The sequence below is a fragment of the Scomber scombrus genome, chromosome 14 (genome assembly GCF_963691925.1).
Source record: "Scomber scombrus chromosome 14, fScoSco1.1, whole genome shotgun sequence".
Classification (NCBI taxonomy): domain Eukaryota; kingdom Metazoa; phylum Chordata; class Actinopteri; order Scombriformes; family Scombridae; genus Scomber; species Scomber scombrus.
Genome location: NC_084983.1, coordinates 12,516,483 through 12,544,428, shown reverse-complemented (window position 1 = coordinate 12,544,428; position 27,946 = coordinate 12,516,483). Strand labels below are relative to the sequence as shown.

Genomic DNA, 27,946 nt, shown 5'->3' with positions numbered 1-27,946 from the left:
ATGAAGATGTCTAACGCTGACATCGTCTTAAACGCCACCGATCGGATGGTGAAATGTAAGTTAGCCTACATTTTGGCTGTGGATATTATATAACATGTCACATGTTTGACTCCCTGTGGTTTGGCCTTTATTTTCCTGTTGTGCATTCATGGTGAAGATGCAGCCATCAAGTTGTGTTCATGGTGATCGTGGGGAGCTTTGATGTTGACAAACAATCCGGGTTTCTTTGCTGCACAGCCCACACGTAGATGGGCATAACGCGTTTAGCAGCAGCAACTGTACAAGGAGATATGGGATATTTTTTTTAAACTGCACTAATTTATTTATGTTTCAGTCTTTGCTGTCAAGATTGGACTGTATCTTGGCTTTGGCCCGAGAAGGCATGAGAGCAGAGAGGGGAAAAATAGCTGAATTGCCGGGCTTGTGGTAGAAGCTGGGGCAGTGATGCAGCAGGATTTCACAGGCTTTGACAGGGCCAGGGGAAGAGGAAGAGGGCATGAAATTGACATTTAATGTGTTATTTTTTCTTTCTTTTTATTTTTTGAACCAGGAGTGAGTCATGTTTTAACTTGATAAGAAGGGGTCTATAAGGAATCCCAAAAGCCATATATTCAGTAGATTCACTAGTCTGCTCTGTCAGAGAATTACTGAGGATACAACTTGGATCAATGGAGGATGATGAAGTGCTCACAGTTGTGCCATAACTCATTTAGCCCTGCTTATTTTGAACATGGATCAACTCGCAGTCAGCACTGTGCCTGAAATATATTCAGTGTATTATTGCAATGGCTGAAAAGCTCAGTCAGCATCAACAACTTTGTCCTTTAAGCTGCAGAGTTGTAGAAACAAATAAACTGCACACTGAGACACACTTATATCACAATGAGTGTCACAATGTGGGCTGTTAGAATGTAATGAGCTTTATACTCAGTCCTTTCAGAAGCACCCAGTCATTTTAATGCTAACAAGTTGATCATCAGAGTGATATAATGGAAAAAGGGTACTGTCACTGAGTAGTTTCAGATCATAAACTGATATTGAAGTTTCACATAAAACAAGCTTACACGTTATCATACTGCTGCTGACACATTTCATTATATTTGCCCTCTCAGCAACTACAAGAACACTTCAGTTTATTATTTTATTAAAACATGCTTCATTTCATCCTGTATTGCATCTCATTGAGCTGAGCTGTTTGTTCCACAATGGGATAATAACCAACCAAACTCTGAGAATGTACAATAGTAAGTCAGTCTAAAACAAAACTGTTATTTGTTGTTGTGTATTTAAGCAAGAATTCACAATCCAGATTTAAAAAATGGTTTCTCTGGCAAAGCTTTGCCGACAGCCAGACATTGAAACATATGCTAAACAAAGGTTGTATCAACACTTGCAGCACATCCAAGAATTCTGACTCAGGTTTTTGCTTTTGTAACATGATCATGTAACATTCAGATTTGGCTACAGTTTTGCAATAGTTTCTTGAACCCTTTTTTCCTGTTTGAGCAAAGTTATATATAGATATTTGTTTCAGTTCAGGCATTTACTGGCCTCAGGTTATGTAACTCAGAAACCTTGCTTAATATATTCATCTATTACTTAGTTGTCTGGATTTTTTTTGCCTAAAAATATGCAATTCAAAGGTAGTTAAATATTTGAAACTGAACATGAACAAGGTAATTCAATCTTACTTTTCAATTACCCCTCAGCAATGTACAAATTCATCATCGTTTCACCAAACCCTCATTTGTCTTGTTTCTAACTGCTGTCATGCCAGAGATTGACATGTATGTTCAAACATATATTCCTTGTGTCACTTTTATCTGTTCTTCTATTCCTGTATTTCACTTTGAAGAAGTAGTACAAGGTAAGTTTCATCACCAATTCCCAAAAGGCTTGAACATGTAAAGAAAAAAGAAAAAAAAGAGATGACAGAAACTGAGTCACGCATCCTTCAGGGGATCAAAGGCAGCTATCAAGGCGCTGGTGATTTTGATGACTTGAGACTGACTTTTCTCATAGTTCTTGTACAGTATTTGGTACATGTAGCAAACTGCTGATACTACAAACTACTCAAAGTTATTTTTATCCCTACATTTCTAACTGAAACTGCAGCAAATTTCTCACCTGGTCTCTTTTCTCTTACACATTTTAACCTGACAGAACATACCTAAAGAAATACAGTAACTGCTGGTCCCTGCAGTTTGTTTTCCACAGCACTGTCACTACTGTGCTGTGGGCATCAAGAGGCAGATTCAGGTCAGTTATTTCAGGGATGAGGCCTTTGTTACACCTGTGCTCTACCTTACCTTATTACAATGCATAGCACCTTAGGATATACATTGCTTCATATTTTTGAAACTGCTACTTAAAATATTGTCTTTGACATTAAGAATATTTGCCCTGATTTCACAGTCAGAGTCTGTCAGGGATTTTCAGAGTCCTGTTATTCTGAAAAAAGATGCATTATGTAAATCTGTAACAGTTTTATCTATTGTTTGAAGTTATAAAAACGGTATATTTAAATAAATACATATGCAACAATATGAGAGGCATTGTACTGAGACATAATATGTCTTTACTTGTAACAAGCTCAAACATTCACTCCAGCTTTCACTCGCAAACATGCAACTTGGTTCCAGCAACACTTACTGACATTAATTATTTATTAATGGTTATGACACAGCAATAGTTGGGCTTTGGCAGAATAGCTCTGCTTTCATCTACCCATTCAACAATAGTTGGGAAGTCTATAATCCCTCAAACATCACATAAAGCAGATTGTAGCAGGGGTGCTGTGGAGGGTGTAGATGAAGGCTCTCATGACATTATGTTAAAATCTTAACACTTATGTCTGTGTATGTTAAGTGGATCTCTTATAAACTCACACGGTTAGTTAATCCAGTTCATAGACTATAGATAATAATGGACATAGCCACCATGACTTCACCCATTAAACTGTGAACTCAAGTTTTAATTGTAACTGTCGCCAATCTTGGATTTTTGGAGCCAGAAGTAACCATATTTGGATGAGAGGGTGGAGCTGACCCTATTGCTAGCTGCTAGCTTGGTTAGCACAATGATAAAACTGTGATAATGATTATTTAAATTAATAATTAATAATTTTCACTAGCAAAAACCTGCTTAAAACCGTTACGGCAAAATGTATTTAACAGCAAAAAACTGAACATCCAAGTCTTTATAGGGTCTTTTAGTGTAACCAAATGCTTAACAAGACTTTTTCAGGCAACCGAAATATTATAATTAACTTTCATTAACTGAAAACACATAATATCTAAGGTTACGGCTGTGCTTCTGCTGAATCTGGGGTTTCACAATTGTTATGTCACCTAAACAACGTTGTTGCCATTGTTGGAACTTGCCTGTGACGGCAACCACCTGTCACTCAAGCACTCAAATAATTATGCATAACTTTAAGGCTTAATGAAATTAAGACAGGTGAGTTTTTTTTATAAGAAATTCAGCCCCCCATACAGTTGTCATGAATGACGAAATTAGCTACAGAGACCAAACCTGTTTTTGCTGTAAACATGGTTATTTTTGCTGTAAATTATGCATTTTAATATGGGGGTCTATGGGGATTCATTTGCTTTTGGAACCAGCCTCAAGTGGCTATTCAAGGAACTGCAGTTTTTGGCACCTCCGCGATGGCTTCATTTTTCAGCCAGTAGTTTCCCACTCGGTCGAGATGAAGCCATCAGCGTTTCCTGATTGAACCCAGAGTTGCTCATTAGTACACAATATTTTTTCAAGCTTGCAGATTGGAGAAACCGTAAATTATGTTGTTTTGGTATAAAAAGGTGGACAATACAGTCTGGACATCATCCTGAGACTCCTCTATTCAATATAGAACATTTGACATGTCTACCATATGTGCATTTCCAACAGCATCTATGTGAACCTCCAATGCAAATTGCAGTTTTCCGTGGCGGCACTGGCTGTACTCCAACAGTCAGCGGCTGCTGCTGCTGCTGTTGCTCGGCAACATACAGTATTTCATAGTTCAACTCTGCTTGGGTGCTATGCAGAAGTCAGCTTTTCATCTCCCCGCCATACATGTATATAACTATGCTTATCTGTGCATACATATGTGTGTGTCAGTGAAATGGTGAAATGCATTGTTAAAGATCATTTGTGAAGTATTTGGGTTACTTTTTAAACAGTTCTTTGTTATTAGTGAGTTTAATCCTTTGTTGCTCCATTCTCTGTTAAAAAAAAAAGCTAAGTGTAATGTCCTTTTCAAAACATCTGCTTATGGCTCCGTTTCAGTTCATTCTTCCACTAAAATGTGCTGTCAATCTGTATTGTGTGCTCAAGACCAGTTACAGTGTTATTTGGGTTTCTGTATCACATTTACCTTTTGTTAAGTGGCAAAAACTTCTGGCTGTTTTAGGATATTTTTCAGTTTGTGTTATTCTAGGACTCATTCATTCAGTGAGATTAATTCATGTTGCATCATCATGTAATCAGGCTGTCACTGCACTGTTTGTGTTAAAAAAAAACAGAGAAATCACATTGCAAATTTATCAGTGCACAATGACAATAACCAAACTGAAACTTGAGAAAACTTGAGCGATGACTGTGCAGAGTTTGTGCTAGCTGCTAATGTGTCAAAGCACACATCGCCATCACAGATACACACTGCGCACTGTGAAAAATGTTACTCCTCTATTAAGAACACTCGCTGGGACTCGCCTCATTGTCCCAGGAGCAGCAACTTTGAGATTTCTCCAGTCAAGCATTTATTATTAAAAAGTATGTTGATCATGTTCAGTTTAAGCCTGAGCTTTCATACTCTTCCTTTGTATTCTCCTCATTTGGCTCTGCTTCAAGTGCCCCTGTTTGTTATACACTGCACAAATCTGGCAAACATACCCTCACTCCTGAAAATACTACTGTGTTGTGTACATTTGTAACTGTGTGAACCATGTTTTCTAAGAATCTTTGCAACTGGAGTTCATGTTTATCTGACTTATTTTTCCTTTCATCTGAATTATTTACAGCTCACGACACATAGAAGGAGTTTTCTGTGTTAAGCCAGATGATCTATAGATTAACATCAATACATGGACCCTGAAAGCACACAGAGATCACATGGAGCACACAGAGATCAGCGCCAGATCTAATAAATAACCTTAGCTGCCACTGAAGTAATGATCTGTAGTTGGATTTCACAGTTTCACAGGCAGTTTGTCGGGTAGGTGACTGGTATATTTTAATGGCCACATGCTTCAGCAATCCAGAGAGAGTGCTGGATGACTAGAGCGCTTAGATATTAGCTGAGTTTTATCCAGCACTCAGACCAAGTAACCACACATCTGTACTGCAATGACTGTTATTAACTGACAGGTTTTGTGTTAATCTATTCCAGCTGCTGATCTTTGCCTGCTGACATTTACACTTACACTATAGCTTACAATGTCATATTAGCAGGAAGTAAGATGCTTTTTTTCTGTCCTATTCTTTGTCACTTTGCACTATTAATGCTACATTCAGTATAATTTAGATCTAATAATACACACTGAAACTGATTTGCATCTCTGACCCAGCCTTGGATAAAAAAACCTCAAAAGATTTGTAAATATAAACATCTGTGAAGCATAACAGTGTCGGACATGCTTCTAAATGGTTTAATATAATTCTGTGTACTGTTTAATTTGAATCAGTGGGTGCCTTCTCCCACTTTATTGTCCCCCTGCATATTAAGGCCAAAGCTATGTTTGTAACAATGGTTTTCATGCCAAAGATGCACATATCATGTAAGTCAACAAAGATGGATGCAGCAGCAGCAGTAGCACAATAATGCCTGCAGGCGAAACATAGATGAGGTTTTCTCAAATAGGATTTCTGCATGAATTCCTTGATGGTCTTCTCGCTGTATCGTTCTTGCCACTATTCTCTCACAATAGAGGTATTCACAGTAGTTACTTTGATGCCCACACTGCGTAAATCACCATGTGTCTGTGCTTTGTCCTCAGCTGTCCCCTTCCCCCTGAGCCACCGCCTTACAATGAAGGAAGTGTTTGACTGCGAAGGGAAACCTCGTGTGGATCTCCTGAAGGCCCACCTAACCAAGGAGGGCCGTGTAGAGGAAGCTGTGGCGCTTCGAATCGTCAGTGAGGGAGCAGCTATTCTGCGTCAGGAGAAAACCATACTGGACATCGAGGCGCCAGTCACAGGTATTAAACCTTTTAGAGACATTTACTTGTCAGCTGCAGGATGCCACACCTGGAGTACGATACACCTTGATATGATAGTGAATTATACCGAAAGGTGTTTCTAATATTTTCTCCCCCACAGAAGGCTGAAGTGTCTCATCTATGGATTTGGACATTGTCTTACTTACTACTCCGAACCACTTGGCTACTAGGACACCTTTGATGATATATTTGATAAAGAGTAGTTTTTCACGTATCCTAAATAAAGTCAGGTCAGGTTGTTGTGCTGAGAGTTTCACACCATGACCTAATAGCACGTGAGCGCCTGACCATCACATTGCACGTTGTCTACACTGAATCTGGATCAGACTGGAGATGTAACCACTAAAGTAAAAGATGGGAGAGTACTTGCTCCACTTTGTTTGTACTTTTTAAATAGAAAACACATGTTTTATATTGTGATATTTAGTTTCTTTGCTGGAAAATAGCCAACAAGCAAGAACCTTCCAGCTCTTTGGCGATCTCTCTCCAGTCAGATGCCACCTCATTTAGGTTTTTGGAGTGAAATGAGGAGGTATCATAGAGATAATTCCTTCATTTTAATCAGCTTTTTCTCATCCATGATGCACTTTCAACACGCGGGAAATAGAAACAGGGTGTCTGATAAAAGTTGGGCTGAAAACAGCATGCTGCGTTGCCAGTTAGGACATTCCAACAGAAAACAAAGCAATCGAACTGTTTTTGTCTCTACTTTTTCAGAAATGTCTTATTTTCAGTGTTAGCATTATCAAAACTTGAAGGAATTGCACCAAATGGGAGACAGATAACATTAGCAAGTATTTGGTAAAGTAAGCTAATGACCCCAATATTTTTCTCAGAAGTGGATGAAAACCAAACACAGCTAAAACAAGAGTGAATATAAGCAATAATATGTCAGAATAGGGCTTTGGGCTTGTAGTAGAGTTATTCTACCCCTAAGTGCAACTAAAAATTTAGCTAATAATCAAAATGTAGTTATTTAGCCTGCGAGTAGCCTTATACTGCAAGCAAGCAAAACTTTAATTATATGGCACATTTCACACATGTATATCAACAGGTGAGTCAGAGAAGACCACTGGTCGACTACAGAAGAACAAACAATTCCCACAGTCTTCTTCACTTGGAATTTAAAAAAGATTGTTTTGGTACACAGGGTATTTAAATTATAAAATAAACCTGATGGTTTGAAATGCTGTTCCCAATTAGTTTTTTTAATTGGAGGTGAGGAAGACTGTGTGCGGGAGGTCTTTGGACATAAATATAAAGTATAACAACCTCAGCACCTCCGGTTATATCTCTTTTTTCTGGAGTAGCTGCAGTCGATTGAAATGCTTTTTAGGTATACCTGTCAGCAGGGTTTGACAGTAGTCTAGCAGACTGGAAATGAAATCATGAGTTTATCTGTGTCCTCTTGGGATAAAAATCACTTACCTTTGTGATATTTCTTAAATAATAAAATTTGGATTCAATTATGCTGCTAATGTTGAAAGGAGGTTTCTGACCTGTGTAACACTTTCCAGAGACAGTTGTGACAATTTAAAAGAGATTTTCAATCTGTTAGCCCCTGACCTGATAACCAGGAATTCTGTCTTGTTACTGTTTTACTGTAAAATTAAAAATAAAATATATATATCATATATCATTCTGATAGCATGTCAACAGGGCTCATGTTATTGGTGGACAGGGAAATATATAGTTGCACATCATCAGCATAATTATGGTAATGTACATTGTGTTTCTTGACAAGCTGATAATGTAAGACTAATGTAACATTTAAATATGCATGTTTATGCTCCTATTGTTACAAAATTGAGTTCAAAAGTGTTTCCATGTAACTAAGCAGGATAGTAGAACCCTGCTTGAGTAACATATTAACCATTGATAAATCTATGCCTGTTTTATGATTTTTGAGTTTATAGAAACATTTTTTGTTTAGAAATAGTCTAGATGAGAAGATGATAATAGTAGGAAAAGACACATGAGAATTAAGAGTGAGTGAGCAGATGTGGACTGACATTGTACTGTTAAAATAAACACCTGACCGGAGCACAAGCTGAGATGAAACACAGGTAACCAAGGAATCTACAGGAATCTGAATTCTTAAAGCAGAAAACTGTCACTTTCTGGAATAATCCCCATTATTTTGAGTAAAATAGTTGTGCAATACTTCAGGAACACTGTATCTATCTTTTTATGTCTTCACCAAAGCAAAGTAGCGTAGAGTACTGCATTGATTTGACTTTGATTTGGTTTATTGTTCTTCACTCCTTGCACAAAATCAACTACTTTCTGGCTCAATATAATCTTGATCAACTCACATACGGGTAAATCACCAGTTTGTAACAATAGTAGCAGGTGGATTTTAAAACAGTTTTTTAAGTTATAGAAAGGGTGTAACATTTTTATTTAAACCAGCAACGTAAATATAAGTAAAGGGCATCAAGAGAGAAAGGAAAAAAATCTGAATTGCTAAAATCTTGTGGTATTTGCATGTCAGCAAATAACATTTTTTTTACCCGTCAGTCTTTCCCTCTGATCAACCTGCAGTGTGTCCTAGTTATGTTCTAAACTGAACACACCTGAATCAGAAGTATTTTTATCCTGCCCTGTGTATTCAAACATAGTTTCCCATCAAGATGAATAATCAAGAGACTTTTTTCTCCCTCAGGCTCACTTTATTGAACTGAATAGAATATATTTAGTAAATTACTGTTTAACACATAAACTTGTGAATTCAGATGAAAACAAACTAAAAGGTGATGGTAGGGCTCAACTAAAGCTGCAACTATTGGTCATTTATTCAAGTAGTTGATCATCAGAAAATTAATTGGCAGCTATTTTAATCATCAAATGTCACTGTTTCAAGCAAAAGGCCAAACATTTGATGATTCCAGCCTTTCAGATATGGCAGTTCATTGAATATCTGTATAGTCTGAATAGTTGAGAAAACTCAGGTAAATTAACATTTGTTTGAATGTTGATTAATGCAACATAAATAAAATAAAGAAAAAATACTTCTCTATCAAAGTATTAAAAACTGTCAAACACTGAAAGTTGGTATCAAATACCTGGTCAGCCTTCTTCTTGATCAGATATTTTCTGATTTGAATCAAGATTTTGCCAATTTAAAACTATTTTATTAAGTACTTTTATGGCTGCTTTTGTGTCAACAACATTTAGGCCAAAATGAAAACGTTTGCTTCTTTTGTTAAATGAATAAGGTTTTGTTTTGTTTTTTGAAAACCAAATTCATATTTCTCAAAACTATGGTATTGAAAATGGTGTCAATTTGCTATTGGTACTGAAACTCAAAAGAAACAAAATGGTATCTATACCTAACAAAAGAGTGGGCTATGTGTGGAGCAGTTCAGATTGAGTCCTTAAAATCAAGCATCTGCTCAAATCAAAGTTACAATTTTGTGTTTGTTTTTTACATATTCATGAAATCCTACAAATCCTCTGCCCCATTTGATTTTATGGCTGATTCATAAGGCTACCCATGTGACCTGTTTACTTTAGCATGTCATTCAGCTTCACCTGACACTGGAAATCCATCAGCTTAATTTTCTTCCTTAAAAGCAAGTGCAGTGTTTAACAGAAACAAAGGTGGCAAATGGATGAAACGCACATTGACTTCAGGAGAAGTCCCAGGCTTCTTGTCTTGACTTGTGTAAGGAAAATGGAGGCTTTATGTATCTAGCATGAAATATGGATGATGAGCTGAGTATTGTGTACGGGCATTCGTGAGCATGGAGGTCTGTTTTCTATCTTCGTGAGCTTGAGCTGTGTTTTAATGTCTCTGCAGCTGTGTATTTGTGTGTGCATTCACATATTATGAGGCATTTATGCACTCGCAAATCTTAACTTGCATGGATGTGTTACATGGTTGTTGGTGTGTGCGTGCGCATGTTATGTGCGCGCGTGTGTTAGATTGCTTTAGTCACACAAGCAGTCTCCCACTCACATTGCTCTAAGCTTTGAGTGGGCGAAGGCCACTGTGGAGCTGATAGGGGAGACAGAAAAGGGAGAAGAGATGGAGGGCGAGTAGGAGAGAAGGAGACAGAGAGAGATGATAATGAAAAATTGAAGGCAGTGAGGAAATGAGATGTAGGTTTGCGCTCCAGAGCCATACTGTTCAATACGAAAAAGTATGTATCTCCCCAGGGGTTTGAGCTTTTTCAACCTCTTTGAGGTGAATGTCTCATTTCTCTGTGTAGGAAAGGGGCCTTTCAGCCAAAGACTACAGAAATATCTCAGTATGATCACGACTTGAGGACAGGAGGAACCATCACGCTATTATACTATTATATTCTCGAATCACTCTTAAAAGTTCTCAGAATACTTTCAATATTATTATTTTTTTTTTTATATTTTCAGTATGGCTTTAACTGTAGATAAAACATGTATTCTTCCTTTGGAAAAATAAAAATTATTTTCATCACTTACAGCCTCTTCTGCCGACAGTATTTAACTAAGTCAGTCCATCTCCCCAAACCACTGGTTTTTACTTGATGTGTCTTATAGACATTTGAGAAGGGCTACATATTATAATGAAGAACATGTTTTCTTTGTTGGGAGAGGGTTAGCCTGTAGCATCTCCACAGTTTCATGCCTGTTTGTCCGCCTGTTTGTCTATTTATAAAGCTAACCTGTGAGCGAAGAGGAAGAAAAATAAGGTATACTCTGGTCTCTCTGTACTGCGAGAGATCCTGCCAGAATCTTCTCTACTGCCTCTCTTGTTTTCTGTCTTCTAACCTCGAGAACCAATAAAAGAGAGAAGTGGATTTCCTGCTCTCCATACAAATTAAGGTGTTTCCACATCTACATGAACTCAGACACCAGCAATGTAGCTTGTGTGAGAAGTTCTCAGAGATCTTTTTTTTTTGGAGGAAAAACATTCTGGATTTTTAGCATCATGACAATACATTTACAACTGTTTGCAATTATTTTTCAGCAGGTTTCAGAAAGCTACAAGGTCTGTTGTAGTATTACAGTTGATTCCCTGAACTGAATTCAAGAAATATGGCCAAATGATCATGTAGACCTGTGCTATGAACATGAAGTCTGCATTTGTTCTCTATCACACATGCAAAACAACATGGATGCACACACATACACACGAAACACAAAGATGCAGAGGCACATATTCAAAGAGATTCTTTGATTCTGTAAGGTTTACTGTCCTCTGGTTGTTTTCCAGTGTGTGGGGACATCCATGGGCAATTCTTTGATCTTATGAAGCTGTTTGAAGTTGGAGGATCACCAGCCACAACGCGGTACCTGTTCCTCGGGGACTACGTTGACCGTGGCTACTTCAGTATTGAGGTAAACCCATCATAATATCATGAATATGTTAAGTGCATGTTCATATAAACTGATGCTTGTAACTTTTTGGTTGGAATAACACTTTCTTTACATACTTGTCTCAACAGTGTGTTTTATACCTCTGGTCGCTTAAAATGCTCTATCCAAAGACACTATTTTTACTTCGTGGAAATCATGAATGTAGACATTTGACAGAATATTTCACCTTCAAACAGGAATGTGAGTATCTTTCAGCGTTAACCATATTGTTTTTCTGTTTTTTACCTCTCTGTCTTGCTAATGTCATGCGTTGCCTGGAGCACCTTTGCTAGAGATTATAAGTAATGCACTTGTCTGTCAGGACTGTCAAGTCAATTCTGAAGGACAGCACAAATATGGGGGTTGCAGTTGTCTGTAAACAACTGAAATTTGATAGTAAAGTACATGCATGTATTCATACAAATGCACACAAATGTATTTTTGTATCATCATGTTAATATTATTTTATAAATGCTTTTGTTATAAATATGACCTCATATGCACACGTGTGTGTGTGTGCAAAATAAACTATTTGTTTTATTTAATATATTACTTTATTTCAGATATATATTAAATTGTTATTGTACGTGCTTACTTAACACATAACAAAAATAACATTTCTTACATTTTTTCTTAGCCATAATACCCCTTTACACACATCCTCAAAAAGATTATTTTTTTTCACATACATATTTTAGAACCAACAACACTGATGCAGCTGATTATATTTCTGTCCTCTGTCAGGTAAAATCAAGTACTCAGAGCAGGTGTATGACTCATGTATGGATGCATTTGACTGCCTTCCCCTGGCTGCGCTCATGAACCAACAGTTTCTGTGTGTCCACGGTGGACTCTCACCTGAAATACACACCTTAGACGACATTAAAAAGGTAACAACCCTCTGCAGTAACAGATTTTACATTAATTGTTTGTGAACATAATAACAACTTAAATTACATTTCTGCTTCTTCACTTGCAGTTGGATCGATTCAAGGAGCCGCCAGCTTTTGGGCCCATGTGTGACCTGCTGTGGGCTGATCCTTTAGAGGACTTTGGCAATGAGAAAACCCAGGAATATTTCAGCCACAACACAGTGCGAGGCTGCTCCTACTTCTACAGGTGAGCTGTCTCTTTTCCCTGAATTATTCTGGATTATTATCATTTGAATACTGCTGTCTCACTCATACTCAGATTATTAAGATCCAGATTTAGTAAAAGATGCAATACAGAAACATTGTGTTCATGCATCTTGCATTCTGAGCAATCTCCTATAACAAGTACATATCTGATTTCATTAGTTTGACCCATGTTGCATTCTTGTAGGTCTTCAATTACAGTTACAGGTGCAGTGTGGAGTTTTAAATGCAGTGTTTCTCACTCCAAATGCATTGTGTGTATCCATGTGGTCTGAAAAACATATTAAGTTCAGTACTTTCCTCATAAAAGTTCTCAGTTTAGTCTCCACTGAAGTGAAGTTCACTTCGATATATTTTATAAGATCCAAATGGAAATCCTAAACACTTCCTACTGGAGTGACGAATGCAGTAACAACACTCTGATGCAAATACACTGAAATGCAGTTTAGTGTAATTCTTTGTCATTTCAGTTAAGACCAAAACTCGAAATATTATAGATTTTAGAATTAACCAGCAGGGCTTTAAAAAAACATTCAAGTGAAGTTGGTTGATTGCAAACCAGATGACATCTCATCACCATCATACTGTTTCTGCTTCATTAGACTGAGCATTTAGGAGACAGCCGAGGATGCATCGAGGGTCAACAGCAAAAATTATCAGAGGTGATAATTTAATTACTTCAAATTTAATCTTTCAAGAGTTCTGAAGCCTAGCAACAAAACTCGTAATAGCAAACGTAAATGTTAAAGTACATATTATTAGATGTCTAACAGTTATTGCTACCTGAGCCAAACTCAAAAATACCAGAACAAACAACTTAGCCCCCTATGATGGTAGTAACATCGGAATAAGACTATTAAGTCATATTAAGGATATTGAGTGATTTGCTAAAGGAAAAAAACTAAAGAATGAACAGGTTAACACTGTTAAAGCTCATAGATTGTGTCTATGTCTTGTGGTTAACAACTGTTTCTCTTAAGTGGTAATTTTTTGACTTTAAGAACAGGTTTTTACAGACAAAGTCTTATCTGGGTGAAACTGGAGTCAAATAAAAATAGACAGAGGAAGGAGACATTTTGAACATAATTGCAATGCAAATTGGGAATCACTTTGTGATGCAATTATTAAACCTCTGTGGAGAAGCTTGTAAAAGGGGACGGAGTGAGCACTGTCCTAATATTGTTGTGAAAAGGAACAGAGCTGTGGAAGTAGGTGGTGGTGAGGATAAGAGATTAGGTGACAGTTACCCTAATGCAGGTTCAGAACAGCACAGACCCCCCATGTGGGAGCCTCAGTAGAGTAAAGTCACATAGAGTCACATAGAGAAGTCACATAGAGTAAAGTCAGGATGATTTATTCCCCTGCAGAAGAGGAAATGACATCCTGGACAGTGCGTGCAGAATTATTGCAATTCAGATTCACATTACAACCCAACTGCAAGTGTCAGAGATGCCAATTGCTTAAAATGAAAAAGTCCCACCAAAGTGCAAAAGTTTCAGTTGCAAACTATATTTCCACATGGGCGAGAGGATCAGCCTGTTACTTTGAGATCAAACTCAAAACCATCCTGCTAACTTCAACTGCATTACTGCTGACTTTTTACCGAAGAATGGCAGGTTTTCAGATTTTTGAATATATATATAAGCAAGAGCAAGAGTCCACTTGTAGAGACATGAAGAGATCCCCATCCCTTGAGATCCATAACACTAACCCTAACCCTAACCCTACTTCAAGCAAGGTCTATCTGAAAACGGTCTACTTTGAAACAATAAAAGCAAAAAATGCTAATTTTGATGGATTGTCTTTTATAAAGCAAGTTTTAATTAACCAAAAGTTGATTTTATTACCACCCTGAGATGAACTGGAACCAGTGGTTTTGGAAATGTATCAACCTAAAACGTACAGCATAGGGAAATATTCTTTAGACAATGAAAAGCAAAGTATTTACACTGTATACAGGGTTAAAATCAAGCATAACTGCACACAACACATGATTGACAATGATGATGAGATTCATGCTGTGTTGATTGAGTTTACCAGTACCAATGGAGAGTATCTGATAGAGCAAACAGCAGCAGGTTGATGGGTCTTAACCTCCTCTCTCACCTGCTGTTAAATGGTCCCTGATATGAAGCCATCTATTCACAGAGAGAGAGAGAGGGAGAGAGAGAGTGAGAGGAGCTTACTGAGGATTATTTGGTAGATGTGTGGAGGATGCTGCTATAATAGTCATTTATCTCCCCATGGCTTTTCTCTGTCTTCACTCTCAAACGTACCTCTCCATCATTACGAGTCTTGCCAACAGTATGTACACAGCGCAGAGAACCACGCTCTCCTGGGGTTGCTGGGAGATGCAAGAAAATCTGAAATAGAAGTAGATATAACACTTTGAGAAAATCAAATACAGTGCACTGTAGTTATTTCATTTCAAGCTGCATACTGTCAGTGTTGTTATACATGAACTGTCAACTCCTCAACATGCGTCCATTAAAATCAATACTGTACATTTTTCACAATTGCTTGTTTCTCAGATTTAAATAATTGTAGAAACAAAAATACAATACTTACAGAGGAGGTTTGTAAATGTCAAGCATGCCTGATTTTAGTTTTACTATGATATTAGTTTTTTTTTTTTTGGGGGGGGGGGGGGGGGGGGGGGGCATTGTTTAGCAAACACAAAATGAGTATTTTAAAGAGGCCTTTTTATATAGCTTTTGCCTATTAACCATCTTATGTGGAATAACTGCACAACTGCAGGCCTATCCATTTCAATAATGTGATGTAGTCACATTGTTATGCTTTAACATATTCTTTGTTAAGGGTTTATGTTAAGTCTATTGTAACATTGGCTACACTACTGTATATGTTAAGTCATATATTGCTTTTAACAAAATAACTCTTTGTGAGTGGGTCTATGGTTATAAACATTTTAATTTTGCTTGACTACACATTGCCATGTCTTATACTGGGGGAAATGAGTATGATGACCAGAAGCCCAACAGATGGATTTTCCTAAAGGGTGGGGGAAAAAAACCCTCTCACTTTCACACTTGCAACACACCACTTCCATCTCTCTCAGACTCTTCTCGCTCATACACAGTTGTCAGATTTCACGCTCTCCCTCAGTCGCAGGCTCACCGACACATAATTGTGTGTTTTTCGCAAAGGGGAGCGAAGGATTGCGAGCTGCAGGCAAGCAATGTGTGTGTGTGTGTACACTGTTTTCTCTGAGTAATCAATAGATACCGTTGGAGTGAACAAAAAATAAACAGACACATAGTTTATATTGGGAAATGTATTTGTATGTTGTTACATGACATTTGTGTACCAGGTGTAAGATTGTAAAGCTAAAATACTGCTTTGTAGCCATGATTAACATAATTTTTAAGAAAAGTGCGATGCAAAAATTGCCCTTATTTCTAAGTTAGAGATGCATTGTGTTTTTAATAGAAACTGTTATATAAGACTGGCACTTTGCAGTTGTATCATGGTGTACTGTCAGCCATAGTGAAAAGAGTTACAGCACATTCATGTTAGTGTCGAACAGAACTATTCCTGTAATTTATATATTGGCCACCAAGGGAGTATTAGCCATGTGACCTAGATATATGAGGATGGCATAGTTTCGCCAGGTACTCAGGGCACTGCAGTCTCCTTGTTTTTCTTCTGGCACAAACCTTTGAACATGTAAATATTTTAAACACTTCTAAAAGTTTGATGGGTCTGTGGATGCCAGTGACTGTAAGGAAAGTGCAGGAAGAGATTATTGTTGCTGGGGAGGATGTAATGGTTGTTGTTGTTGTTGTACTGTGAGTCTGGAAAGAACTGGAAAGAACTGGAAAGAAGAAGAAGTAGCTCGTGCTGAACAAAATTAATCGATTATTCAGTCAACTGAGACAAAATTAATCAGCGGTTCTGACAAGTGATTAGTCATTTCAGTCAGTTTATCACATTTGCAGCTTTTCTCTAGTTTATCACTGTTTATCACCTTGGGCTCTAGGAAATTGTGAATGCCATTTTCACTATTTTCTGACGTTCTTTATTAACTTAAAGCATAATAGATAATTCAAAGTAATAATTGGCAGATTATTTGATAACAAAAATCATTGTTTGTTGCAGCCTTGGGAGTGACATTTTAATTGGATTTTATCAAACACAGCAGATCCTGGTAATAATTGGTCATCTAGGTTTACACAGTCTTGCAATCTGTGCCTGAGTTACTGTGTGTCTGGTTTCCACTGTCAGTCATTGACTTTATGTAAATATGAACTCCACTCCACTTCCTGCCACTATGTTAAAGTAAAGCCAAAATATCTCCTTTTTTTTCTTTCCCAGGATGGCAAAATCATGACCGACTCTACTCTGCCTCTGTTTGGCTAGTATTGGTTGCCTTTGTTGTTTGGGTTGGTTAGGATTAAATATCAGGGTAAGAGTAAGATAGATCATGACTTTGTCAAAATACCACTTGCTTGTGTGATGTTTGGAGTCAGTCTGCTCAGTAGAGTTAGGCGGTGGGCGCTTGATAGAGGTTTGAGAGCTGCTGTAACAGCTGTCAATCAACTGTATTTCACAGTGTGGAGTCTGAATTTGAAAACAGTGAAAATTGATTATTGCAGACATTGATTAGCCGATTGAGACTAAGAGAGCTTTTACATCTAAATCAGTAAGTCACAACATTTGGACCCAACACAGTGAAGTCAATGATGTCAACACCTAATTTACACCTTACAATTGGCATTTTGGCTAATGCTTTACCCAGAACATCTTGAACAATAAGTTTTTTATTCATTGGTGCTTTATACAACTCTACTTTATAGGATGTGCAGCTGCTCATATGACGCATTCACTTGACTAATGGCAGTTCATTTTTTTTGTCAAGAATTATCAAAAACATTACAGAAGAAATTATTTATAAATATGGTCAACATGCAACAAATCAGATCACAAGTAAACCGTTTTCCAAATTTCAGCACCTACCACTGATGGATTTAATGAATGTAGCAGTTGGTAAAAATAAAGGAATCACAAAGGATTTTTCAGGATTCATGGCTGGTAGGAAAGTTAATCAAATTGCAATCTATCATCTTTTTTCTAACCCAGGAGATACAGTTAAAGGGAAAGATGCAGTCTCTGAATGACATAACACAACCTTCTAGGTATTACATAACAACTGTGGTGAGCTGCTAAATGGTAGGCTACATTCCCACAGCAGCTGGAGGTGTCCCAGTTCTGATTATTCGTCCCTCCGTGTGACACAGGTCTGATGTTCTTTGTGCAGTGTGCAGTCTGAGCTTCTCATTTATCCCACTGGAAAAATATCTACTGTATGGCCATGCAAGTGCAGTCTGAACTGTCATGTTGGGAGTCATGCAGTTTTTATATTCTTTCCCCGTGGGACAACTCACTGTCAATCTGGCTAGAAAACATGGAGGACAACTTCAGCATGCAACTAGTGGAGATAATTAGTCTTCAGGAAATTGTTCAGTCACAAGCAGCACTAGAGAGATCTTGTATTACAATAATTCATTAATCAGTGTTTGAAACAAGTAATATCAATAACAGACAGATGGGATGACACATGTTCATTTCAACATACTGTTGTTTTTTTCAAGATGGAGGTTAGTTCAAACTGATATTGATATGCCTTTATTGATATCTTTTGAAAGTGAATGGTAACAGTCAGACAAAAAGAGCTGAAGCTAAAGGATCAGAATTGAGCTTGTAAAAGTGCAGTGTGAGGTATCTGTGTAAGGTAGTTTGATATGGCATGTTGATTTTTTAGTCATGGATTGAATTGGAATTCATTTATTCCCAGTTTACCTATTTGTAACCCAAGAAACTGTGGAAAACTACAGGTAAATCATGTAATAAACATGTAATAACCAGTCAATATAAAGACTCATGAATAGGATTTTTAAAAGGTTACATAGAGTAGATAAAACAGATTAAACAAGAGAAACAAATTTCAGTGCAGCCACACTGCCCCACAGAGACCTAGTTTGTAGCGAGCCAAAATAACACAACACAGGGTGAAATATGTTGCAAAAACAATTCAGATGCTAACACTCAGAGCTCATATTAGTAGAACTGATCTTTCAATATTAGACTATATGCATAAAAAGCATGCTAGCATTATGTTTATACCACACAACATTGAAAAGATAAATAAGTCAATTCAATACAAGACATTAATTCTCTATTTATATGCAAATAGTACACAGAAGTAAATTACTGAAGCATAACAGCAGTCAGCAGACACCAAGACATCACGTATAAAGATAATATTGGCAGTCTCTCATCCCAACATTTCAAAGCCCACAAACACAACAAAACAGACCCAAGACATACATCTGCAACATAAAAGCAGCAAATACTTGTCAATGTGGTTCTAAACATACTCCATCTCTGGCTTGATGTGCACCTTTGGTTGTTGACCAAATGACCAATGAATGGGGCTGTGACATTTCAGTCAGCAGCAGAAGGGAACAAAGGTGCAAGTTATTCCTCCAAAAAGTTGTCCTGAGGCAACATAGGCAGACTGTTAGGAGCGCTTGCAAAAAAACAGTATGTTTGCTGGATATTAGAGCAAAATAATGGATGGAGCATTGGCAGATTAAATAGACCTTCTTATTGCAAGTGATGCATTGGATGTACAGTATGTTGCAGCTTACATTGTGATTGCCTGGCTAGCTCTTTTTTGCTCCCTCTCAGGCATATTTCCTGTCAGCTGCTACTTACTGAGTTAGTTGGTTTTGTACTGCAACAGGTAGCAGTTGAGTTGGTTTTTCAAGCACTTGCATCATCCTCAGCAAGGTTTTATTTATAAATGCATTCATGAGTGATAAATCGTTGTTGTTTCATTTGCTGGTGAGTGAAGCTATATAAAATTAGAGATGACATTCAGTTGTGTAGGTGGGAAAAACAAATTTTGTCAATTTATGATAAGATTGTATGCTTAATTGAGTTGATTTGTTCTCTGTCATAAGCTGATGCTCGCTCTACACTTTACAGTTTACTGTATTTAAAGCATGACATTTTTTCAGCGACACTGCTTTACCCAATTTTTATTTTATCTTTTCCAGTTATCCAGCTGTATGTGAGTTCCTACAGAGCAATAACCTATTATCAATTATCCGGGCGCATGAAGCACAAGATGCCGGGTATGTCATCCCTACAACATGCATTCACATAAAATGACACACACAAACAAAAATGTACTAGATACATATTTACATGTCTAGGAACAAGCTCTGCCCATTTCTGTCTTTGTTTGAAGCTACCGGATGTACCGCAAAAGTCAGACCACTGGATTCCCATCCCTCATTACCATCTTCTCAGCACCAAACTACCTGGATGTTTACAACAACAAAGGTCAGAGAATATCTTTTCTGAATCTCATTTTATTCTCGTCTTTGGTTCAGTTTTGTCAGTTTCTGCTTGCATCTATATCATATTTTTGCAAAGCAACAGTGTTTTTTTCTCAATGAATTTTGCCTGAATAATATTGAGCTATGTGAAATGAATATATTGGAATAAAATGAGTAATAGTGTACTTGTGAGTGAGGAATATATTATAAAAGGTATTTTTAATCTGTTTTTTTGTTTTTGTTTTCCAGTCATCATTATTCAGTGCAAAATCCTACACACAATAATCAGTTATTCTCATATATCATATTATGTGTATTGCTTTGTAAAGCAGGCAGGTCTTGAGAGAAAATAATTTACGGTAACATTTAATGCTAGAACTGTCAACTTGATGTACCTCTGGCCTTTTAACTGCATAGGTTATATTTTATTAAAAACAAATGGGTCATTTGCAATTTAGATCCGACAAAAGGCAGCTCTAACATCTGACAAAATGACTACCATGGGGTCTGACTTAATAAAATGGTTTAAACAGCATACACTGTGGCAATGTAGCTGCATTTAACTTGTGAACAGGCATAAGAATGCATTAGGGAGCCCCTGTTTGTTTGTATTCTCAGATCTGTGTCTTGGTTGCCATGGGCTATGGGAGATGGGGAGCGTGGGAGGGACTGTCGGCATCGCTGACTATCTCCATGTGGCTTTATCCCTCTTGATGTAACAGTGTCAGCAATCTCTGGCCTCAGCTAGGCCATCTAGTGGTTGACTTGTCTAATTTTCTGCTCTGTTTCTGTCCTCGTATACTGCATGTACAGAGGGAGCTGAGTGGAAAAACATAAAACTGAGCATCACCACTGAACTTGAATATATTTGAAGAGACCATAGTTGAAATGTAATTATGCATATGGCTATAAAAATGCCCTGCAAAGATACCGCACAGTGTACAGCATAAAATAAAATGACAGTCAGTTTGTGTGCTGTACAGTCTGCCGCTGCTCTGAGTGTTTTCTATCACGTAAGTATAGGTTCGGATAGAGAGATAGATCTAACCAAATTACAGCCTTTCTTTTTCCCTGGTGAATGTTCATAAAAACTAAATTGAATTGTTTTAGATATTGCTTTTGTAGCATAATTCTTGAGTAGGTTATTAACTAAAACTGCTTTGGTCATTCAGATTGTTTGAATGTACAGGAACAGCACCAGAGACATATTTAAAAGACAAGTGTGTAAGATTTAGGGGATCTATTGGCAGAACTGGAATATAATATTCATAGTTATTAATTTATTTAGTATATAATCATCTGAAAATGAAAACCGCATCGTGTACTTTGTGATGCCTTCATGTGCCAAGCAATAACAAGACAGACTCACTTTGGCTCTCTAGACCTTAAAATCGTCGTGTTTATCAGATACAGCTATGAAACACTGGATACAGAAATCCAGACTCACTTTTTGTATGTAAAAACTCTAACATAAACTTATAGAGTACATTAGATCTGTAACTACACCAACAGGATATCAAATTTTAAAGGTTTGAATAGAAAATGTTACTACACTGTCTCTCTTCTGCTTCCCCAACAGCTGCTGTACTGAAATATGAAAATAATGTCATGAACATCCGGCAGTTCAACTGCTCACCTCACCCCTACTGGCTGCCCAACTTCATGGATGTTTTCACCTGGTCTCTGCCATTTGTTGGAGAAAAAGGTATTTTTACAACAAAGTCTTTTGATACCAGTCAGGTGTTATTAATACGACATCACATCCTAATATAATTATCTGTTCTCTCTATGCTTAACTCTTTCCTACGCTCTGTTTCTTCCCCAGTCACAGAGATGCTGGTCAATGTGCTGAGCATCTGCTCTGATGATGAGCTCATGAATGATGAAGAGGAGATCTTTGATGGTAAGAAGTCTTCTTAGTAACTACTTTATAATGAATCATTTCTATTTAGGATTAGTTTATCGTGGGTTCAGTTCAGTCTGATCAGAGATCGGCACGCTTGAGCTGCTCATTTTCATATCTGAACTATTCAGAATAATGAGTTTGGGCCTCCTTTGGCTTTTCATGTGTTTCTACTGAGGCATCACCATTAAATTATGGCTTCAATTCATTGCTGTTACAATGCATGCTGTGAACTGTCACTTGATCTTGATAAGTTAATTAGGTGAAGCCCACCATAGCCTACTAAGACACTGTCTATTGCGTCAGAAAGGCAGATAAACACAGTTTCCTATTCATTACATAGGCCTGCGATGACAGAATGTACACTACAGTAAACAGTCATGTAGGCATATAATTACAGAACCAGACCATTTCTAATGCCGCACACAGGATGATAATGACAGTATCTATTGTATCATTATTACTTTTTTTCCCTCCTTTGCAGCCAATGCAGCAGCAGCGCGCAAGGAGGTGATCAAAAACAAGATCCGTGCTATTGGAAAAATGGCCAAAATGTTCTCAGTTCTCAGGTAGACTACAGTATGTTTGTGTGTGTTAACATATCAATTCCATATATAGTCCATATTATCTAATTGTGAGAGTGTATTAGGTGCACCTGTGGTTAGAGTGGGTGTGTGTCAGATGTGAATGTGTATAAACTGCTGTCCGAGTGGGAGCATTAAGTTTTATTCCAGTTTGATCAGGGTGCAGTGAATTCTTCTGACCTGTTTACCCGTGTCTGTGATTCCTGCAGAGAGGAGAGTGAAAATGTGTTGACGCTTAAGGGCCTGACGCCCACTGGCATGCTGCCGAGCGGGGTTCTCTCTGGGGGCAGACAGACACTGCAGAGCGGTGAGTATAAGACTCAGTATAAGCCTCTTCTCTGTCCTTTACTTTCTCTTTTTTTCTTCATCGCCAATATCTATCCTTCCTTTTCTCTTGGTTCTCTCTCAATCCTCTTCTGTGTCTTTAACATAGGGCGGCCAGCAAGCTTTTTTTGGAGCCTTTTAGTGGTTCTCTTATCACATTCAGGCTATGGAAGAGGTACCTAATGTTACTGCTGTCTGTCTGCAGTAACACATTTCATAAACCACAGAATATGGTGTCACACCTGCATCACAATCATCGCTACAGAGAAAATTAAAACTGTGAAACCATTTTACAATATCTAGTGCAAGACCAGTGCAAACAATTTCTATCCACTCCACTTCACATCTTTTACAATCTCAACCTTATATTTTTTCCTTCTCAATATATTTCTCTCTCTCTCTCTCTATTTGCATCTATCTGTTATTTTTCATGTGAATTTTCTAACCACTGACTGACACATTATTCTCTCAGTATTAACGCATGGTGCTCCTACGAGTTTGGTTCCATTGCCACTGAACATGTATATTTCATCTGGCCTAACGCGAACTGCCTTTTCGCTGGGGCTGCATTTTACATTTGCATGGCTTTATCAGGAGTAACCTGCTCCCCTCCTCCCCCCTCAGCCACCATTGAAGCCATTGAAGCCGTCGACACACATGATGAGGACGGAGAAGGTAAGCCTGTGCTACCCCCCCCATAACCCCCCATAACCCCTCCTGACATACTGTCATGGTTTCTTGCCATTGACATGTCCATGCACACAACAGCTCACACAATGAAATCTCCATCAAGCAACATCTCACGGAGAGGTCTGACGCTGGTAAGGCAGGCACTTGACTTTGCAGTACCAATTTTTTTTTTATGCATTTTTAATGTTAGAGATGGAATCCATTTAAAACTGATTACCATCAGTTAAAAATATTTATTTAGTCATTATGTACATTTTGTTCAGGAATTGAGGAGAAGACACATCTTTTAGCATCATTCAGAGATGCTCAATCTAACAATATTAGTAGTATTTGCTCGGTGGGGGATCTGAGGAGACAGCGAGTATCTTTTGTATTATTTAGTGGCAGGTTCTTCATGTGTATCAGTCTACCCCTAGCCCCATCCCCACTCACTGCCCAATTCAATGTAAAGAGACTTAGCATCAACAATGACTGCACACACTGGGAACTGGGTTAAAAGAAGGAAAAGGGTCATATATTTCTAAGGCATCGGGACATGTTCATGATAAATTTAGCAACTGCAAAGTCAAGTGTTGCCAGAGATGCATGACTAAAAAACATTGTATTGGGTTTGGCTTGTAAATGGCCTCATCTGGTTCTAAAAAGTGTTGCATGCACACGAACAAGAAAGAGACCGGGCATCAACATGAAATATGCATCTTGAAGCCTCAGTTCCTTGTGACATGTCTAAGGTAACCGTTGCTCACTAACCAAGAAGCTATAAGACATAAACTTACAGCACTAACATAAATATTACATTTTGTTTTTAATGATTTCAAATAAGTGACAGGATGGTTAACATTCACACTGATTATTTAGAAATGTATTTTTCCTTTTGTTGGGTTTTTTTTCCAGCTGCGGAAAGAAAACTGAAAAGCATATACTGTTAGTATGTAACCCTCAGACCAAAAATATGACATTTTAAAGGCCAATTTATACTTTACGTGTGGCTGCGAGGGTCTGTGTTGGTTTGCGTGACGTAAAATGTCGTCTTCTGCCCATGTCCGCGAGGGACCATGCAGCCCTTCTGTGGATGTTTGCGTGCAGCCCAAAATTTGACCCTGTGGACTGTAAGCAAGCATGTCATTTGTGCATGTGCTACAAAAGCAAACTTTAGGTTACTTGTGTGAACCTGGTTGTCTAAGTAACAGGACTGAAGTGAACAGTTATGCTTATCTCATCTACTGTATGTATCTACTATATTGATGTTCTTATTAAGATGTTGATTTCTTTTTTAGACTTTTTCTTGTTGTTCATCAACATACAGGAACTCCTGAAAACCTGTGTGTCCTGTGTAAAAGTATTGTTTAAAGTGAAAGTGAGACAATGAAATACAATCTAGCAAGTTCAGTTGGAGTAACATTATTGCTTTTAAAGGCTGAGCAGAAAAACACAGCACCCTAACCCTAACCCGTGGACACCGAATGCGGAAAGTATGAAAAGGCCTTTAAGCGTGACAGTCATAAAGTGTGTTTAGTGCACTTATCTATTATTGAAATAAGCTCCTTTGTTCCTAAATAAGACTGACACACAATGTGTTTTTTGGATAAAACACACGAGGAATCCCAACTGCATTTTAAATAATTGGGGGAAATCATTTTAGGAATATTCTGAGTTTATACCACTACAAGGTGAGTCTGATCCCTGTGTTTTCTTCATCACCTCTCCAGCTATCCGCGGGTTCTCCCCCCAGCACAAGATCACCAGCTTTGCGGAGGCTAAAGGACTGGACCGCATCAATGAGCGCATGCCACCTCGCAAGGATGGGGTGAACCACGTGGGTCAGTCCATGGGAAAGATGAATATGTCAGAGGCAAACGGCACGGATGACAACAGCAACATCCAGTGATGTGCTACCTGAGCCTCAGAGCCGTGCTGCTGTTGCGCTATGCAGCAAGACATTGCCAAATCGGAAATTCAGGCCTCAGGCCCACAGACAGAACATAAAATCTGCAGCAAATCTAAAACGAGCGAAAAAGGCCATTTATTTCATGACAGTATGTCACCGCACAGATGGGGGAGGGGGGTTAACAGCAGAGGGCAGGGATAAGGAGAGGCCAGCGGGCTGCAGCTTGACTGAAAGCGTGTGGTTTAAAGTTGTGTCTGCCTGTTGTTCCCTTTCTCAGTTCAATTACAGACTGCATTGACGGGGGTTGTGTTGTTCTGCGTGCTGACAGATGTCTGCTCCTTCATTACAGGGCCTGACAGACGACATAATTGCAGTATCCATGCCACACAAATTATTTTACTGTTTTTTAAAGTGTTTATTATGAATCACTCACAAATTCACTTCATGAGGAAAACAATCTTGTTTACCATCATGTTTTGCAAGTATTAACAAGCCACAACACTTTGTGTGAGCGCAAAAAGAAAGGAAGCAAAAATTAAAACGTGTATCTTGTAAATCTTGCAGTGCAATCTTACCAGTGGACTTTAATTTATTGATTTACCTTGTAGTAAGATGGCGTCATCCTGCAAGGAAAAGAGGACAGGATGCTCACGTGTGCTCTACACTAACCTCCATCAAACCTTACCTTACTCTCACCACTCTCCACTACTGCTCCTTTCCTCACCTCCCTCATTACCAGTCATCTCCTAGCAAGAAGTAACTTGGAGGGGTTGAGGGAAGATAGGGAGGGGATGAAAAGAGCTCACTGTAAGTACCTCAGCATCACAGATAAAACACCATCATTAACATCTGAAAATGTCCCTAAAAGGAACTTACTGTCCCATATGAAGATGCAACTTCTTATTAACGTCCATGTTAAGTGAACCTCAGAGGGTTATATTTTTTTCCAGACCATCCTCAAAGTTATTTTCTTCCTGTCTATTAATTGATAAAGCAGCTCATATCAGAGCAGCATGGCATTTGATCAAGCTATACCTCACACATGTTCAGATATCAGGCAATTCACTTTCCGGAAAGTGATCATCCTCCGCTGAAAGAGGGTTCGAATCATGGTTTCCGCATCACTTCGGCATTGCTAAGACTGCCAACAAAGTGGCACTAACACCCGTTGCTGGACTACAGAAAGAAAGAGGGATTTTGAACTTTTGGACCCGCCCTGCTGTCACACACTACCTGATTATTTCTCACCGGCTTTGTTGCTAAAGCAAAAGACAGTCACTCAAGTATATGTTAGCACCCTTTGAGTTTTTTGCACATTTTGCTGTGCTGCCAAGTCAATGAGGTTTCATGCCTAAGGTCTACAAAAAGTACTATCAGAGTGAGAAGGAAATTCTACAAATTTGTGAATGCTTGAATATATCCCCATTTTACCACACACATTTGTGTCATTTGGAATAAACAGGTTTAGATCCATCCTGAAATTAATTTAGGGGATTTGAATAATGGACAAAAAATGTGGATTATCTTAATTTAAAGTTGTCAGAAGCAATTCCTTAATGCAAACTGAGCACATTATGAACCAGATTTGTGATTTTGAATCCATCTGTATTTTATCTATATGTGTTAATCACCCTGCTTCAGTGTTTTTCAGTTAGTTGCTGTAATCCAATTATACAGTGGAATTCAGTGGAGAAACAGGCAGAAACATTTCACTGACAAGTGCAAACACACTATGATCCACATAAAACACAAATTTCATGTCCAAATATCATGTCAAAATAAAGTATAAATAGTGCATAATAATGCCCTTTGTATCCTAAAATGGAATGTTGCACTGCAGAGGTCTTTCTGACTGACAGAAAACACAAAATATTAAAACGAGAAACACTCTGGTTCTTGATTATATAATTTGGAAAATCCCACTGAAGCCACGAACTCAAGCAACACATAACATACATTTCTAGGATCTCCTTTCATACATGAATATTTTTTCTACTTTATATTCCATCTTTCTATTTAACAATGAAGTTATGTGAATTAAGGATGGACAGAAACAGTGATTTTTAACACAGCATCTATGGTACGGAACGCATCAATGCATGCAATTAAGTTCCTAATTGTAATGTGAGATTATAATTGTGATACTGTAGTTGTGTTTCGAATAGTAAACTTGAATTATTTTATTTTTGAATTCTATTTGTAGTTTCATTTGTCTTGTTTTATACATTTTATAAATAGGCTTCCTTTGATTGGTTTTGTCCATTTTTTTCATTCTGTTATTTATTACCACTGCTTTTAAATTTTATATTGATTTCTTGTATGCAGAGATGCCCTTCTAAGGTGTGAAGCCTTGTGTTTATTTTTCTGTTGTACTGATGTACAGAAAATGTTAAATAGTGTGAATGAATATAATCTCAGTGAAAAGCAACTTTTCAGGCTGCCAAAGCATGATAGCATGGTTTTCAGATGTAACTGAATCGGACACAAAGAAAA

General features: G+C 37.9%; 1 protein-coding gene across 6 annotated transcripts; it reads left to right on the top strand.

The window, feature by feature from the left end:
* ppp3ca (protein phosphatase 3, catalytic subunit, alpha isozyme) lies at nt 1–27,772 on the top strand. 6 transcript variants are annotated; one of them, XM_062432802.1, is made up of 15 exons: nt 1–55; nt 6,000–6,200; nt 11,419–11,543; nt 11,651–11,762; nt 12,306–12,451; nt 12,541–12,680; nt 19,780–19,857; nt 19,974–20,068; nt 21,644–21,769; nt 21,890–21,967; nt 22,461–22,536; nt 22,761–22,858; nt 23,500–23,522; nt 25,057–25,063; nt 25,275–27,772. In XM_062432802.1, exons 1-15 carry the CDS (start codon nt 1–3, stop codon nt 25,451–25,453), a joined length of 1,539 nt encoding a protein of 512 aa, XP_062288786.1. In that variant the 3' UTR covers nt 25,454–27,772. The 6 variants fall into 6 exon arrangements, with proteins under 6 accessions (XP_062288786.1, XP_062288784.1, XP_062288783.1 ...); XM_062432800.1 differs by lacking the exon at nt 25,057–25,063 and adding an exon at nt 24,424–24,427 and having other exon boundaries at nt 22,452–22,536; XM_062432799.1 differs by lacking the exon at nt 25,057–25,063 and having other exon boundaries at nt 22,452–22,536; nt 23,500–23,550.
* The last annotated feature ends 174 nt before the right edge of the window (nt 27,773–27,946 follow it).

Bases quoted from the DNA above. Each gene is read 5' to 3' on its own strand.
- ppp3ca (XM_062432799.1), top strand. From the start codon at position 1: ATGAAGATGTCTAACGCTGACATCGTCTTAAACGCCACCGATCGGATG. The intron at 11,544-11,650 runs GTAAACCCATCA...TTGTCTCAACAG, and splicing joins GTGGCTACTTCAGTATTGAG to TGTGTTTTATACCTCTGGTC. The intron at 12,681-19,779 runs GTGAGCTGTCTC...TATCTTTTCCAG, and splicing joins GGCTGCTCCTACTTCTACAG to TTATCCAGCTGTATGTGAGT.